The sequence below is a fragment of the Aulostomus chinensis genome, chromosome 23, assembly GCF_037954235.1.
Source record: "Aulostomus chinensis isolate RoL2024-O1b breed Wild chromosome 23, RoL_Achi_v1.0, whole genome shotgun sequence".
Lineage (NCBI taxonomy): Eukaryota > Metazoa > Chordata > Actinopteri > Syngnathiformes > Aulostomidae > Aulostomus > Aulostomus chinensis.
This window is the reverse complement of record NC_141342.1, coordinates 5,311,015-5,328,848: the sequence shown is the minus strand read 5'-3', so window position 1 is coordinate 5,328,848 and position 17,834 is coordinate 5,311,015. Positions and strand designations below refer to the sequence as shown.

At 47.0% G+C, this 17,834-nt stretch overlaps 1 protein-coding gene across 1 annotated transcript; it reads left to right on the top strand.

Annotated features, from left to right (window-relative positions):
• Positions 1 to 710: 710 nt before the first annotated feature.
• Positions 711 to 16,529, top strand: LOC147239249 (myosin-1-like). The gene is made up of 38 exons (XM_086196177.1): positions 711 to 914; positions 986 to 1,129; positions 1,547 to 1,703; positions 1,786 to 1,813; positions 1,895 to 2,009; positions 2,089 to 2,181; positions 3,068 to 3,131; positions 3,204 to 3,302; positions 3,406 to 3,509; positions 3,581 to 3,719; positions 3,836 to 3,954; positions 5,019 to 5,168; positions 5,247 to 5,417; positions 5,498 to 5,804; positions 5,881 to 5,963; positions 6,041 to 6,128; positions 6,212 to 6,329; positions 6,398 to 6,521; positions 8,019 to 8,155; positions 8,249 to 8,504; positions 8,607 to 8,849; positions 8,979 to 9,155; positions 9,830 to 9,975; positions 10,050 to 10,140; positions 10,219 to 10,608; positions 10,682 to 10,808; positions 10,890 to 11,008; positions 12,155 to 12,351; positions 12,447 to 12,630; positions 12,985 to 13,150; positions 13,261 to 13,385; positions 13,474 to 13,782; positions 13,868 to 14,071; positions 14,186 to 14,311; positions 14,411 to 14,581; positions 14,671 to 14,871; positions 15,486 to 15,617; positions 16,384 to 16,529. Exons 1-38 carry the CDS (start codon positions 711 to 713, stop codon positions 16,399 to 16,401), a joined length of 5,826 nt encoding a protein of 1,941 aa, XP_086052303.1. The 3' UTR covers positions 16,402 to 16,529.
• The last annotated feature ends 1,305 nt before the right edge of the window (positions 16,530 to 17,834 follow it).

Below are 17,834 nucleotides of genomic sequence, written 5' to 3'. Positions count from 1 at the left end.
AATAAATGGCACAGAATGACAACAAACACTTTTGATTGAATTGTACGATGAATACAAAGTAAATAAAGTGATGCCATGGTGAAAAAATTATGTTACAAGAATAGAAATCCACTTGATGGAACTGTCGGCTACTTCTATGGCCTAAATTACTGAGCGGGGTTTCGTGGAATGGAACTTTCAATTACATGAGCCACGCTTATCGAAATAAGGCAGGCTTTCCCTTAATCTGGCTTGATGGTCCCCCGCATCTTAAGAAAGAATCCTTGTTAAATATGCGCCAAACAATTAACCAAACTATGTCACTGTGACATTGATGAGAAGCTGCTCCTTCTCTTCTCATCTCTGGGATGTCGTACAGGGGTCACCATTCTTTGACATTCATTTTCTTCTTGAGCTGCAGTTGCTCCCTGCCTTGGATTTATAACAAAAGCTCAGTGACATCTCCATGATATCACATGCCAAAGTAATCGCTTCTCTCCACCCACATTCGTAGGGGGCTTTGACCTAAATATAGGTATTTGCTGTGTCTCGCCTAATGCAGCGGGAGTAGGCCTTATAAAAGCAGAAAGGGTCAAAGCTGTCCTCATTTTTCAGCCTGGACTTCAGCTGGTGAGGGTATTTTTCTGTTTACTTTGTGATCTTTTCTGTGCGTGTTTTGAGAACTTGCATTCTGACATTTAACTCCTGACCTTGCAGTCCCCTCTGCAGAGATGAGTACGGACGCTGAGATGGCTGTGTTCGGGGAGGCGGCCCCGTATCTGCGGAGGCCTGAACGGGAGAGAATCGAAGCCCAGAACAGGCCCTTTGATGCCAAAACATCGGTGTATGTGGTGGATCCAAAGGAGCTGTTTGTTAAAGGCACTGTGCAAAACAAAGAGAAGGGCAAAGTGTCAGTTAAAACTCATGCAGGAAAGGTAGAGTGCAGTGGAGGGTGCAAATCGCTCTCTCCATGTTGCTTTGTCCACATCTCTCCTCGCCATCACAGGTTGCAACCGTGGCGGAGGATGAAATCTTCCCCATGAACCCGCCCAAGTTCGACAAGATCGAGGACATGGCCATGATGACCCACCTCAACGAGGCCGCCGTGCTGTACAACCTCAAAGAGCGCTACGCAGCATGGATGATCTACGTGAGTAGCAACGTTCACCGTAAAGGTCCAGTGTTGGCAAGCTACGTTCAAAATGTAACACAATAGATATTCCTGCTTACGTAAGTTTGACTGTGGGAGGAAGCTGGAGTACCGGAGAGAACCCACACAGGAACAGGGAGAACATGGAGACTCACCCAGAAAGACCCCGTGCTCCAGCCGGGGCTCCACCCACAACCTTCTTGCTGGGGGGCCACAGTGACGACCACTGCTCCACCGTGCAGCCCCATAAAAACATTGAAAAGTTTATTTTTTTCAGAAGTATGAAGTGATAAAGGAAGTTGAAATTTACAACTGAGTTTTTTCCCTCACAAATTTCTCCAAAAGCAATTTTGCCATCTTTTGACCTTCGTGTCTCTCAACTGAATATTTGCTCCAATGTGTTTCATTTCCCCTAAGACCTACTCTGGACTCTTCTGTGTCACTGTGAACCCTTACAAGTGGCTCCCGGTGTACAACCAGGAGGTTGTGGTGGCCTACAGGGGCAAAAAGCGCCAAGAGGCTCCACCGCACATCTTCTCCATCTCAGACAACGCCTATCAGTCCATGCTCACGGGTAAACTGCTGATGCTCTCGGATTAGCATTAGAATCGATGTACGGAAGCTTTCCAATCTAACTTTGCCGTTGTTTCCTGCAGATAGAGAAAACCAGTCCATCCTGATCACGTAAGCCACCTGTTTATTGGAATGCTTCAGCCTATCCTTTTTATTACTGAGGGGATGAATGTAATCTTTTCTAATACGAAGTGGAGAATCTGGTGCCGGAAAGACTGTCAACACCAAACGTGTCATCCAGTACTTTGCGACAATCGCAGGGTCCAGCGACAGAAAGAAAGATTCCAGTTCCTCTGGCAAATTGCAGGTGATATTTTAACGATTTCTCTCTATAATAGTTTTAAAATAGCTCATCCTTCTTGTGTGTTATCTTACTGGTGCTACAGGGGAATCTGGAGGACCAGATCATCTCTGCTAACCCACTTCTAGAGGCATTTGGAAACGCCAAGACTGTCAGAAATGACAACTCTTCACGTTTTGTGAGTGAACAGATATACCCATCATTGATGAACCTCGAGTGCAGAGATAGCTGTTTGAGGGGCAGAGCAAGGGGTTGTATGACGTCCCAAAACCTCATCCACAACCTTAGACTTTGAAGTCTGACTTTGATCTCTGTCATTCTGCCTTTCATCTCAGTCTGTGCCCAAATTCTGTTATCTTTGATCTGACAGCCTCAAAGAAAAAAAATCCAGTCGGCCACAGACCCTTAGACCCTGGACCCTCCTGTCCCAGACTCTTAGGCCTGAAACCGTTTGGCCCCAGACCCTTAGACCCTGGACCCTCCTGTCCCAGACCACCCTCCGGCCCCAGACCCTTAGACCTTAGACACTCCGGCCCAAGACCATCAAACTTGGCACTGCATTTTCTGAAGGCATTCATAATGCACACACAGTTTGTTGTCGATAAAATGGGCGTTTGTTTTTTTTTTAAGTTGATCAAGTCCGAGACATAGAATACGAAGAGATTTGAGCAAACTAGCAAAAGGCGAATGCCTGAAATGCTGCATTTAATTCTGACTGTATACATTTTAGGATGAATCTATGTTGATGAGGCATATGTTATATTATCATAGCTGCAGGTGTGTTGTACGACAGGCAGTGTGCAGTCTGTTGGCTGAACAGCAGTCTGTGCATCTACTGTAGATGTTATTTGTGCATGTGTATGGGTGACAGTCCGTACAAGTATTGTATATTATTTATTATATGTTATTTGTATTTATTTAACAGCAGACATTGTGTGTACCCAAGACAAATTTCCTTCAGGGCATTAAAATCAATCTTATCTCATTTTATCTTATCTTATTTTATGTATATATTGTAAATTAATTTTATAGGAAGCTGCTATTAACAAGTTTTTCTCTTTTAGGGCAAATTCATAAGAATTCACTTCGGAACCACAGGAAAACTGGCTTCCGCTGATATTGAAACTTGTGAGTTCGATCACACCAACTATGTTTTGTTCGCAGAGCCTTTTTACTGAGCTCATCTAATCTATTTGGCAGATTTGCTGGAAAAATCCAGAGTAACGTTTCAGCTGAGTGCAGAGAGGAGCTACCATATTTTCTACCAAATCATGTCCAACAAGAAGCCTGAGCTCATAGGTGACGTACAGCGATGGCAGTGACACATTTAGCACATGATCCTGTTCGTAACGTGGTGAGAGGAATTGTAAGGGGTTGACTGGCTTATCGCTTCCACCCTCAGAGACTCTCCTCATCACCACAAACCCTTTCGACTACCCCTTCGTCAGCCAGGGAGAGATCAGCGTGGCCAGCATTGATGACAGCGACGAGCTGATAGCCACAGATGTGAGTCCTGCCAGCTTCTTTTTGGTACCAAGTTTAGCAACGCAGGTTGATTGTTCATGATGGTCTTTCAGAGCGCTATTGAAACCCTGGGCTTCACTGGAGAGGAGAGGATAGGCATTTACAAGCTAACAGGTGCTGTGATGCATTATGGGAATATGAAGTTCAAGCAGAAGCAGAGAGAGGAGCAAGCAGAGCCTGATGGGACCGAGGGTAACTGTTACTCATGGCACTCAGCCCTAAATCTGATCGTGATAATGTTGATACTCATTATCTATGAACTTTTCCTGCACTGTATCACTCTCTGGTTTGTCTTTGTCTCATATCAGTGGCTGACAAAGCAGCTTACCTGATGGGACTGAACTCTGCAGACCTGCTCAAAGCGTTGTGTTACCCCAGGGTGAAGGTTGGGAATGAGTATGTCACCAAAGGCCAGACGGTTCAACAGGTACTTTCTTGTGGGGGTAAAGTACTATAACGTTTCCTGTGCAATCCATAGGATTTCTTTGATTTTCTCTGCTTATAATTGTTAATGGAAATTGTACTACAAGTCGTAAAAATTGCTGCATGTCTCCATAATAAATAACACACGCAAAATGGGTGAGGTAGCAAGTGAGGTAACAGGTGAGAGCTGGTCACCCAGTGGGAAAGTAGCACTTCCAGAGCAGCTGGATTAAATAAAACTATAGCACTTCTATATCTCCCTCCCTTAGAGACAGGGTGAGAAGCTCAGTCCTTCAGGAGGGACTCAGAGTAGAGCTGCTGCTCCTCCACGTCAAGAGGAGTCAGTAGAGGTAGTTCAGGTATCTGGTGAGGACGCCTCCCTCAGAAGGTTTTTCAGGCATGTGGGACCAGGAGGAGGCCTCGGGGCCGACCCAGGACACGCTGGAGGGATTATATCCCTTGGCTGGCCTGGGAACGCCTCAGGATTCCCCCAGAAGAGCTGGTGGAAGTGGCTGGGGGGAGGACAGTCTGGGCTTCCTTGCTGAGGCTGCTGCCCCTGCGACCCGGACCAACCGGATAAGAGGAGGACGACGAGGATGAGGACGAGGCACTTCCGTATTTATATGGAACACCTGGATTATACAGGACCATACACCTCAGAGTTGCAACATACTTTTTTTTTTGCAGTTTTGCTGCTGTTAGCTGTCAGTCTCCATTAGCTTCAAGCTAAATGTATGTGGCTGGCTCTTTCTACGTTCTGGAGTCACACATAAGTCATGCAGGAGGGGGGAACACATCTTTGTGAGCTTTAGACATGTATTTATAAGTATTTGGAAAGCAAATATTCTGTATTGCTTCAAAAACTCTTGTCAGTAAAACCCAGCACAGTTCAACAGCCCAATATATTACCAACAATCATTAAGATAAATCAACAGCTCTTCCACACAGATTCAATAAAACTGAACATTAGAATCCCTGTGAAGGAAGGATTTATTGCAGGCGTATATTTTAGACTTCATAGGAAACCTTGGAATTGATTTTATCTCTACTGATCATGTCATTGTGCAGGTCTACAACTCCATCGGTGCTTTGGCTAAATCGGTGTATGAGAAGATGTTTCTATGGATGGTCATCCGCATCAATCAAATGCTGGACACCAAACAACCTCGGCAGTTCTTCATCGGAGTCTTGGATATTGCTGGCTTTGAAATCTTCGATGTATGTCTGCATTCGCCATAGCCTGTATTGGATATTAACATTGAATGTTGTGGTAATGGTTTGGGTTTTCTTCATCAGTACAACAGTCTGGAGCAGCTGTGCATCAACTTCACCAATGAGAAACTGCAACAGTTTTTCAACCATCACATGTTTGTGCTGGAGCAAGAGGAGTACAAGAAGGAGGGCATCGAGTGGGAGTTCATTGACTTTGGCATGGACCTCGCTGCCTGTATAGAGCTCATTGAAAAGGTGGGTTCATCACTCATGTCACACCAGTCATCACCACAGGGAAATACAGAGGCGGGATGATTTGTGTCTGTCCTCAACAGCCAATGGGCATCTTCTCCATCCTTGAGGAGGAGTGTATGTTCCCAAAGGCGTCAGATACAACCTTCAAAAACAAGCTGTACGACCAACATCTAGGAAAGTCAAACAACTTCCAGAAGCCCAAGCCTGTCAAAGGGAAGACTGAGGCTCACTTCTCCCTGGTGCACTACGCAGGCACAGTGGACTACAGCATCACAGGCTGGTTGGACAAGAACAAGGACCCCCTCAACGAGACCGTAGTCCAGCTCTACCAGAAGGCCGGACTAAAACTACTGGCATTTCTCTACTGCAGCTATTCTTCAACTGATGGTAAAATCTTAAGCCTTTTTTGCATGGTGCGGTCCTTCCGCTCAGCCCCATAATGGAGGAATAAAATTCTTTTCAGAGAACGCTGGAGGAGGAGCCGCTGCAAAGAAAGCTGCAAAAAAGAAGGGCTCGTCCTTCCAGACTGTGTCGGCTCTCTTCAGGGTAACTGCACTGTCGAAAAATAATCTGGAATTCTACATGGAAGGTTACACAAACTAGTGACTAATATTCTCTAACAGGAGAACCTTGGAAAGCTAATGACAAACCTCAGGAGCACCCATCCACATTTTGTTAGATGTCTCATTCCTAATGAAACCAAAACTCCAGGTGAGTCATGAAAATCACCTCCAAAACGCCAATTTCCCTAAATGCTGGTGGCGTTGCATTGATTTCAAAGTGTTGACATTTAGGGATCATGGAACACCATCTGGTTATACATCAACTGCGGTGTAATGGCGTGCTGGAGGGAATCAGGATCTGCAGGAAGGGCTTCCCCAGTCGAATCCTGTACGGGGATTTCAAGCAAAGGTAAATAACAAAGTGTTTGTTTGTGACACGTTGAATAAGATTCATATCTAATTTTCCTTTTCTTGTAGGTACAAAGTGTTGAATGCCAGTGTGATCCCTGAGGGACAGTTCATTGACAACAAGAAAGCTGCTGAGAAGCTCTTGGGATCCATCGATGTGGATCACTCGCAGTACAAGTTTGGACACACAAAGGTACTTTGAACTGTCACATTTTACACAACCACTGGCCAGGTTGTGAGATGCACAAGTTAATAGTTCTAATTTCATTCTTGACATAGCTGCAGGTCACCCAACTCAAACCACAGTGGGAATGATATTTCTGTCCCACTATTAATGCTGCTGTATGACGTGTTAACATGTCTTTGGGTTTAGACACAGAATCACTTGGTGAGGAGTCTTTGGCTTCATTTTGGTCTGTATGTTTGGGGACAGTGAGGGTTTTGACCAGCATCTAAACTGAGCTGCAATCAGACACACGTCTCCTGTGTCAGAGTCTCTACCACCTCGCCCACCACCGCGTCCTGCCACCTCATGGGGATATTTTAACCTGACCATATAGAAAAACCTGCAATGACCACAAAAATTACCAGGACCACTCGACAGTGCATTCTGTGGTTAAAATGACATGCCAGTCCCACAGAAAATAAATGTCAGTTGGTATTTGTTTCTAGTGGCGAGAAAATACAATTTTAATGTTACTCACCGATAAGAAGGCATCTAACGTCTGTCCTGACGAATACAAACCAAGAGTATACGAGACAACGCGAGGGTTTGGGAAAACATCATGTTTGGGGTTAAAGTTAGAAATGCAGTATTATAAACAGAACTTGCAAGTCCTGCAGTACCTGCCTCTCTACCACCACGCAAACCTCCCCCGGACGTGGACCATCATGTCTTAACAGTAACCACCATCCTGGTTTGAATCCAGGAATCACGCACACGCCATGTGAACGGATCCTCATGGGTTTACATGTGAAGGTTTCTGTGTTCAGCCATAACATAATAACCACTGGCAGGTGAATTGTGTGTGTGTGTGTGTGTGTGGGGGGGGGGGTAAATTAGGTTTGTTGAGAGCAGGAAAACTGGGTAAAGTTTGACAACAGCCAAACAGGGGGGGGGGGGGGGGGGGTGGAGCCTATCCCAGCAGCCTTCCCCCTGGACAGGTCACCAGTCCATCACAGGGCCAACACATAGCCATGTCCACGCCTATGGTCCATTTAGAGTCTGGATTAACCTGGTCCCCTCTTGATGTCTTTGGACTGTGGAGAAAGCTGGAGTACCAGAGAGAACCCAGCTGGAACAGGGAGACCATGGAGACTCACCCAGAAAGACCCCATGCTCTAGCCGGGGCTCCACCCACAACCTTTTTGCTGGGGGGCCACAGTGAGGACCACTGCTCCACCGGGCCGCCTGCCAAACAGTTATTGCAAGACTAAAATGCTCCGCTACTGACGTCCATACCTCGATGACTCCAAGCTGTTCGGGCAGTAGTAGGAGGTCCTAAACAACATTAGGCAGGTGGTCTTAATGTTCTGGCTGATCGGTGTATATTAAACCAATTGCACACGTCCAATATGCAATGATTGTGGTCCCTTTTTTCCTTTATTAGTTGTACAAACTCGTTTGTTTCAGACACACAGAATCCTTTATACTATGAACCTGAATATTGATGAGGTATCTCTCCTGCAGGTGTTCTTCAAGGCAGGGCTTTTGGGTCTGTTGGAGGAAATGAGGGATGACAGACTGGCCGCCCTCATCACCATCACCCAAGCCCTGTGTCGAGGCTTCCTCCAAAGGAAAGAGTTCCAGAAAATGATGGCGAGGAGGTAATCAGAACTGCAATAAATGGTATTTGTTATATTGTTGCTGATGAAGTATATAGGAAAATGAAATGATGAAATAATTCATCATTTCTCTAGAGAATCCATCTACACCATCCAGTACAACATCCGCTCCTTCATGAATGTGAAACACTGGCCATGGATGAAGCTCTACTTCAAGATCAAGCCGCTCTTGAGGAGCGCCGAGACTGAGAAGGAAATGGCCAACATGAAAGTGGAATTTGAGAAGTGTAAAGAGGATTTAGCCAAAGCTGAGGCGAAGAAAAAAGAGCTGGAGGCCAAAATGGTTTCCCTGCTTCAAGAGAAGAATGATTTGTGCTTGCAGATTCAAACTGTGAGTGGAAAGATTAGCATTTATGTGAAATAACTTCATGTAAGTCCTGAGAGTTGAACTGCATGCTGCATCAATGCAAATGCTGTTTTTCTGGTGACTTAGGAAGGTGAGACTCTGGCAGATGCAGAGGAAAGATGTGAAGGACTCATAAAGAACAAGATCTTGCTGGAGGCCAAAGCCAAAGAACTCAGCGAGAGACTGGAGGATGAGGAGGAGGTGAACGCTGAGTTGACCGCTAAGAAGAGGAAGCTGGAGGACGAATGCTCTGAGCTGAAGAAAGACATCGATGACCTGGAGCTCACCCTGGCTAAAGTGGAGAAGGAAAAACATGCCACTGAAAACAAGGTGTGTGTGTGTGTGTGTGTGTGTGTGTGTGTGTGTGTGTGTGTGTGTGTGTGTGTGTGTGTGTGTTTTCTGACCATCACCTGGACACCAGGCCAAGCAGTCACTCACACATGTAACTCCACACTACAGGTGAAGAACCTGACGGAGGAGATGTCAACTCTCGATGACACCATTGCCCGACTATCCAAGGAGAAGCTGGCCCTGCAGGAGGCGCACCAGCAGACGCTGGATGACCTGCAAGCAGAGGAAGACAAAGTCAACTCTCTGTCCAAAGCTAAGATCAAGCTGGAGCAACAAGTTGATGATGTAAATTAATAACCCATTAAGGCTTAAGCATCCCATCAAACCCCTGAACTCTGCCTTCATTACTCCCTCAACAGAGTATTTTTACTCACAAATCCCTGTTTCTCCACTTCTCTCCCTGTACAAACATCCGAACTAAGGGCCACGTATTAATTTTGTATCCAGTGAAAATTATCTCTCCGATTTTTTATGCCCCTCCCACATCAGTGTGGCCATGCAATTTGTCCCAAAAGACTCTTTCCCCCTCGACCTACATTGTCAAATATAAGTTGTTTGGCGCCTCACACAACTCCGGCAAAAGGAGTTGTTTCATTGTCATAATTTGATCCATTTGGTCTCATAAAAGTTCTTCAAGTCTAAAGGATTAAATTACCCGCATTGGTTCGTGGAGGTCTAACTGCTGCTGTGGCTGTAAAAGCTGAATAAAGTGTTTGGAGCATCAAACATCCCCTGCAACTTAATGTCCCTGTCACATCTGCAAAGTCTGAGGGGATGCCAGTTGAGCTGGTGGGAGTCATCCAGGGGACAGCATGGATATTCTCTGTTTCTGGTTCATGTCAGCACCCCGCAGCTTCACAAATTCACCAGAAACACATAAATATGCAGAAGCAAAGAGCACTCTGACTGCTGTTTCACAGGTCTTTGAAACTCTCACTAAAAATGTGTTGTTGCATTAGCTTGAGGGGTCTCTGGAACAAGAGAAAAAGGTGCGGCTGGACATCGAGAGGGCCAAACGGAAGCTTGAAGGAGATCTCAAACTGAGTCAGGAATCTGTCATGGATTTGGAGAACGACAAACAGCGACTGGAGGAATGCCTTAAAAAGTACGTGCCAGTGGTGTCTCAGCATCATGAGAAGTGCTGTTACATGCTGTACTCACGTGACTTTGCATTATTAGAAAAGACTTTGAATTCAGCCAACTTCTCTCCAAGATTGAGGATGAACAGAGTATGGCTGCGCAATCTCAGAAGAGGATCAAGGAGCTTCAGGTACTCCGAAAATTTTAATTGAAATGAGAAAGGCCTCCAAATCAGTGATTCCTGATGAGATTTTGTTTGCACACTCAGGCTCGCATTGAAGAGCTGGAGGAGGAGCTCGACGTGGAACATGTTGCCAGAGCGAAGGTGGAGAAACAGAGGTCTGATCTGTCCAGGGAGCTGGAGGAGATCAGCGAGAGGCTGGAGGAGGCTGGAGGAGCCACCACAGCTCAGATTGAGATGACCAAGAAGCGAGAGGCAGAGTTTCAGAAACTGAGACGAGACCTGGAGGAGTCGACCCTCCACCACGAGGCCACGGCTGCTGCGCTTAGGAAGAAACATGCCGACAGCGTGGCTGAGCTGGGCGAGCAGATCGACAACCTGCAGCGGATCAAGCAGAAGCTGGAGAAGGAGAAGAGTGAGTACAAGATGGAGATCGATGACCTGTCCAGCAACATCGAGGTCATGGTCAAGTCAAAGGTAAGCTGGTCCAATACAGAAATACATGTCTTCAAAACAAAATGGCCTCTTGATTCATTTTATCAATCAACAGATCAGCTTTGAGAAACTGTGTCACTCGCTGGAAGACCAGCTGAATGAATACAAGACCAAACACGAGGAGAACACTCGCATCATCACGGAGATCAATTCTCAAAAGGCGAAACTTCAGACTGAAAACGGTATGAAAGCCTGCAGTCTTGTTCAGGAGAAATGTGGAGGCTCTGACTCCTGATTTGGTTTCGTTGGATGCTCTTCACCAGGCGAATTTTCTCGTCTCCTGGAGGAGAAGGAGGCAGTGCTCTCTCAGACGACGAGGACCAAGCTGGCCTTCACGCAGCAAGCAGAGGAACTGAAGAGGCAGGCCGAGGAGGAGTCCAAGGTGTGCTGCTCTGCTGCTCTCACACACAGCTTCAGTCGAGTGGACGATGAGAACTTCATCTTTCAGCAAATTGATTTATCTGTGCTTGCCCCCCGTCCCTTGAAATACATAATCGTTAGGTAATTGGGAATTGAAATTTGCGTTCCGTTTTGAACCAATCCGTATTTCACAACTGTCCCATGCACGTCTGTCACACACACACCCGCGCACATACGTGAACACTGAACTAACAATAATGAACAAAATAAAGGACAGGAAATATTAAAGACAGCAAAATATGTTATCTGCCTGCCTGCTGCCTCCCCTGCACTGCACAGCCCAGCCCCTTTGCGCTCCACTTCCTGGTTACCGTTCGTTGCCTAGTTACCTCGCTCGCTCTGCTCAGTGCACCGCCGCGCGTTTTAAAAACAACAACAAAGACGTCTTCTACAGCAGACACTTCGTTGCCTGGTTACAGGTACAGAGACCTGACCTGCTGAGATCTACATAAATGGCCGTTTCTACCATGACTCTGTTGTCTGTTACTAGTTTACTTTGACCAGCTCAGGTTCAGGCTGTCTGTCCAGTCATGTTTACATGTTCAATGCTAATAAAGCAAACTTTAAATCAAAGCATTCAAAGCAGGAGTTTTGGGGATGTCCCATTTTTTTTCGCCTGTGCGGCTTCGGGTGCGAGGGGGCGTCCCTTTTTTATATTTCTGAAAGGTGGCAACCCTAGATTCATGCCACAAGGGTTACTGACTTTCCATAGGAAGCAGTACAGAAAATGAGCTTGTTATTAGTTCAGCTGAGTTTGATCAGTAAGACTGGGCAGTTAGAGGCTTTATGGAACATTTTAAACTGTGACTGTAATATAAATATGTGGCTTTAAATGTAATTTGTGATACGACTAAAGTTTGCAGGAAGGTGAAAGTCCTGCGTGTAAGTGGGGAGCAGGAGGGCAGAGGGGACAAACTAAGCACCAGCCGGACTGGGAAGCCCAGCAAGGAAAGGTTTTCTTACGTTTTTGTCACAGTTCGTTGCCCCTGGCCTGGTTGTCCATCCTGGGAGGAATCGGACGAGCAGCCTCTCTGAGGACAGGAACAAATGCGTTCCCTGAGATTAGAAAATGTGCTTTTGACAAACTGTGACTTTCCCTCTCTGACAGGCTAAGACCGCCCTCGCCCACGCTCTCCAGTCGGCCCGCCACGACTGTGACCTGCTGAGGGAGCAGTTCGAGGAGGAGCAGGAGGCCAAAGCCGAGCTCCAGAGGGCCATGTCCAAGGCCAACACTGAGGTGGCCCAGTGGAGGACCAAATACGAGACCGATGCCATCCAGCGCACCGATGAGCTGGAAGAGGCAAAGTTAGACTTCCTCTAATACAAATTCCGATTTTTAGAGAAATTTGAAATAAGCGAGTAACCATTTATCACTGCTGATTTCTTTCTTGTTTTTCAAGGAAAAAGCTTGCTCAGCGTTTGCAGGAGGCGGAGGAGTCCATTGAGGCTGTGAACGCCAAGTGTTCCTCTCTAGAGAAGACGAAGCAGAGGCTCCTGGGAGAGGTGGACGACCTCATGGCTGACGTGGAGAGAGCCAATGCTCAGGCAGCTGGACTGGATAAGAAGCAGAGGAGCTTTGATAAGGTGAGAGGCCGTGGCGCCAGGCTCCTGGATGTCTGCACTGAATGTTAGATATTGAGGTTTTTGGCTAAAACAAAGTATTCAATCCTCCTCACAGCCATGGCTCGTTATTTATTTGCTGTGGCTGAGGGGCTTATTTAATAAACTCATTTAATAATTCGCCATCAATCAAGACATGGTTGTAAATATTCATGAGCACTTGGAAAACTTTTGCATAACTTGATTTCATGTTTTTGTAAAATAAATGAGCAAAGTAATCAAAGTTTGTTTTTATTTTGTTCATTGCTCTGTTTTAACGAGTCACTGTTGCCACCTAATGCCATCAACAAGCAAACCCGTGAGTGTTGTTGTGTGCAGGTTCTGTCTGAGTGGAAACAGAAGTACGAGGAGAGCCAGGTGGAGCTGGAGGGCTCTCAGAGGGAGCTCCGCTCCCTCAGCACCGAGCTCTTCAAGATCAAGAACTCCTACGAAGAAGCTCTGGAGCACCTGGAGGTCTTCAAACGAGAGAATAAAAACCTGCAGCGTACGTTCTTGACTGGGTGCCAATCATGTTGTTGTCGGTGATTCTGTAAGGATTCAGGTTCGGGTTTATTGCTTAATTACTGGTCAAGAAATTTGATTTTGACATTTTAGAGGAAATCTGTGACCTGACCGAGCAACTTGGAGAAAATGGGAAAGCAATCCATGAGCTGGAGAAGATGAAGAAACATACTGAGATTGAAAAGACGGAGATTCAGACCGCTCTGGAGGAGGCGGAGGTCATGTGATGTGCCATAAATAGAACAAATGATTATTTCTTGCAAGCACAGTCAAATATTCATCATTGTGTTCTTTTCTGTTCCCCAGGCTTCACTGGAACACGAGGAATCCAAAATTCTGCGTATTCAGCTGGAGCTGACTCAGGTCAAGGGAGAGGTGGATCGCAGGCTGGCGGAGAAGGACGAGGAGATCGAGCAGATGAAACGCAACCACCTGCGCATGATGGAGACGATGCAGTCGGCCTTGGACACTGAAATACGCAGCAAGAATGAAGCCATGAGAATCAGGAAGAAGATGGAGACCGACCTTAACGAGATGGAGATCCAGCTGAGCCACGCCAACCGGCAGGCTGCTGAAGCCCAGAAGCACCTGAGGAACATGCAGGCCCACCTCAAAGTGAAACAATGCTTCTTTACTGCAAAGACAGAACACGCAAGAGGAGCTACATCCTTCTGAACACAGTCCTTGCTCCTGTGTGCAGGAACAGACCCTTCACCTGGACGAAGCCCTGCGCAACCAGGAGGACCTGAAGGAGCAGGTGGCCATGATGGAGCGCCGGAGTGTCTTGCTGCAGGCGGAGGTGGAGGAGCTGAGGGCTGCTCTGGAGCAGTCGGACAGGAGCCGCAAATTAGTGGAACAGGAACTGACTGATGCCAGCGAGAGGGCGGGGCTGCTGCACTCCCAGGTGAGCTGCATGACTGTCATTTTCAAGTTCATATTTCTAATATTGACTATTTGGACAGGTACTCACCCCCCCCCACCTTTCATCTGTATGCACTCTACTGTCATGCGGCTGCAGAACACCAGCCTGCTGAACTCAAAGAGGAAACTGGACGCAGACATCAGTCAGCTGCAGGGTGAGGTGGAGGAAGCCATCCAAGAGGCTCGCAACGCAGAGGAGAAAGCCAAGAAGGCCATCACTGATGTAAGCAGATGGCGCACGTCTTTGTTGTCTCTCCACTCGCAACACGACGGCCTCCTTGTGAGCGTGAATGAGATAGTTGTGATCATACATTCTGTGCAGGCAGCCATGATGGCAGAGGAGCTGAAGAAAGAGCAGAACACCAGCAGCCACCTGGAGAGGATGAAGAAGAACCTGGAGACCTCTGTGAAGGATCTGCAGCACCGTCTGGATGAGGCGGAGAACCTGGCCCTGAAGGGGGGCAAGAAGCAGCTCCAGAAACTGGAGGCTCGGGTATCACAGCTGTTCCCGTGAGACTGGCACCATTACTGAGAGAGCGATGGCTTCTGAGCTTGAGTTCCTGGGTTTGGGATTTATTGCAGGTGCGTGAACTGGAAGGTGAAGTGGAGAATGAGCAGAAAAGAGCTGCTGATGCTGTCAAGGGGATCCGTAAATACGAGAGGCGAGTGAAGGAGCTCACCTATCAGACTGAGGAGGACAAGAAGACTGTCCTGAGACTGCAGGACCTGGTGGACAAGCTGCAGCTCAAAGTCAAAGTATACAAGCGGCAGAATGAAGAAGCGGTGAGATTCTGACTGTCACAGAAACGATTGGTGAATGGTTATGTAAGTGAAACCGCAGCCAAAACACAAATAGGTGTTTGAAGCCCACAAGACGTATTTTCCCTTCTGGATTATTTCTTTGAGACTCAAGAATGCAGAAAGAGCCACACAGATATTTAGCTTGAAGCTAATGACTGCTAAAACCAGTAAACTATTGATAAATGTCGCTTTATTAACCCTTAAAGGCATTTCTGGTATAATTTACATCGTCTTTATGCAGCCGTATGCTCAGGAATCCACAAACACTTGGATTTGAGATATAAACTAACCCAACAGTTCCCGTTCGGTGCTGCTGTGAACCAGCGTGAGCGAGTTGGTTCAACCGACTGCATCAGCTGGTCACAGGTTAACCTGGATGATGCGCTGAGAGGTTGTAAACACCCATTTTTGGACCTGTCAGCTGCTGCTAGTGTCAGTCCTCATTAGCTTCACCCTCGTCAAACGTGGCTCTGTCTGCATTCTGGAGAGGCAAAGTAACCCAGGTGGGAGCTCAGGTCATACGGGGTAAGTACTTGACTTTGCCTGAAGTATGGCTTTGTTACTCGAGCTCATGGTGATTGTTTCTTGTCCTCCAGGAGGAGCAGGCTAATGCTCACCTTGCTAAACTAAGAAAGGTGCAGCATGAGCTGGAGGAGGCGCAGGAGCGAGCGGATATCGCTGAGACTCAAGTCAACAAGATGAGAACCAAGAGCAGAGAATATGGAAGGGTAACGTTTGAAGTTCATTCTTGTGTTTGAAATAGCAGCTTGACAAAAGCCTCTTATCTGACGTCCAGGTATGAGCTTCTTTATCTGATGTTTTTAACCTCTCCGTTTTATTCAGAGTTCACTTTGATGCCACGGGACCTCATTACACGGTTAAAAAAGTGTAAAAAATTCCTCAGTCCTCATCTTACCATGACCGATGCCAAGAAAAGCCATGTTCGTGTACACCAGCGCCTGTGAATGTTTCCCGATAGTCAAGGCAGCATGTTTCTGTTTGCAGTTAGACAGAACTAGCTGGGTAGGCCGGCTAGTTATTGGCTAATGTAAATGCCAATCAAAATCTGTGAAAAGTTCCCCCTGACTTCATGATCTAACAAGTGAAACACGTGAATCTGTAGCAAGAAGAGCAAACGTCCACCTGCCGCTGAATCTTAACTCGACACCATCAAAGGTCATGAGACATGAATCCCTTTTTAGTTGATGTCACTCAGCTTTCCCGTCCAATCAGAAACATTCTGTTCATTTCATCAGTTCCATTCCAAAGTTTTAAAAAATGCAGATTTAATAAGCAACTCCATATTCATAACATTCTGTCTCCATAAGGCCACATGTTGACATCAATATTGTTTCCTTGCATTGCCGTCCTGGACTTTTATCTGTTCCTCTTTGTGAGTAAAACCATGTTTCCTGACCTCTCCTCTCCTCTCCTCTCCTCTCCCCTCCTCTCCTCCCCTCTCCCTCCTCCTCTGTCCGTCCCTCCCTGGTTCAGGCTGCTGAGTCTGAGTAGACTTGCCAACAGCAACATCCTGGAAGCAACTTCGTAGTACAAGTTAGAACAAACTATAAGAAAAACCCTAAGTCAACAAACCGCCTTGTATTGCTGTGAAACTGTAGTGGAATAAAGTGGTGTGAAGCATAAAGAACGGAGAGATTTCATTGATTCAAATGGTGGGGGGGGGGGGGGTTGCTTCTGGTTCTGTGTCACCATGACCAAGCACACCAGAGTCGGTTCAAGCCAAAGCTCCGGCTGGTCCCGCTCGGCGCGACCACCAGCCAGGAAGACACAGTCTCTTTTAGTGTGTCACTGAGCCTAGGATGGACACGGAGGATGTGGATCAAACCAGGGCCAGACCAGCTCCACGTTAGCGCCACGCTACATACACACGGCTGCCTCTCTCTGCATGCTGGAGTCACACTGAGGTCATGGAGACAGGAAACAAGGATTGAAGGAGGTATCGCTTTAACCACCTGAATGTGTTGATGAAGTTGACAGTGTCTCATGTGAAGTCAGCAGCTGGAGCTGGAAGCAGAGCAGAAAGCATTAACGCGAGCTGCAGCCTCTGGGGGGGGGGGGGGGGGGGGCGTGGAAGGCTTCCCCCCTCAGCCTCTAGACAGATTAACCAGGTCTGTCTCAGGGTGGATGTGTTGCCACGGCCAGCCTTTAGTCTGCATTAGAACAGTTAGACGACAGTGTTGAGAAAAGCTTGAGAGGAACTGTGGGCATTGTGGTGACGTCAGTCTCCAGTTCAGGACGCCGCCCTGTTGTTGTGTATTAGCGGACGACTGCGTAGCCATGCCGTGCTAATTATCCAGTCAGAGGAGCCACTTTGAGATGCTCTGTGTGGAGCGTCTGCACCCACCAGCTGAAGTGTGTGTGGCTTGCGTCTAATTTGAGTGCCTGTTTGCAGAGATCAGAGCAGAGCCAGCAGAGAGCCTGCTGACATTTACATTCTGGGTTAAAATAGCCGTCGCTGCTGATCATCTGCATACAGAGGAACACCAGCATGGGAGTCCTGGATTAACCAAGATTACAACGACATCATCACAGCACCATGTGGACCAAACACAGCTCCTCCGTTGAAGATGAGGTGTGTATTTTATTTAGCTGCGTCACTCAATCCTTCAACTCCATGGCTCGGTGCACCAGACAGAGGGATTTGCCAGCGTCTCAAACTCCTCTTCAGGAATTTCATTTGTCTGAGAGTGGAAGCATGACCGTCGCCAGCATGACTTCCATTCTGATGAGCCCGGAATTTTAATGACAGTTCAAATTAAAAAGGTTCACACAGCAATCAGGAGCCTTCCAGTCACTCACACACAGGAAGTCTGAGCCAGCATCGCCGTGGGCCTCCAACAACATCACTGGAGTTTGTGTGGTGCTTTTTGGTGTCCAGCTGTCAATAAAAGTCATTGTGTAGTTGTTTCATGTTTTTGTGTGAA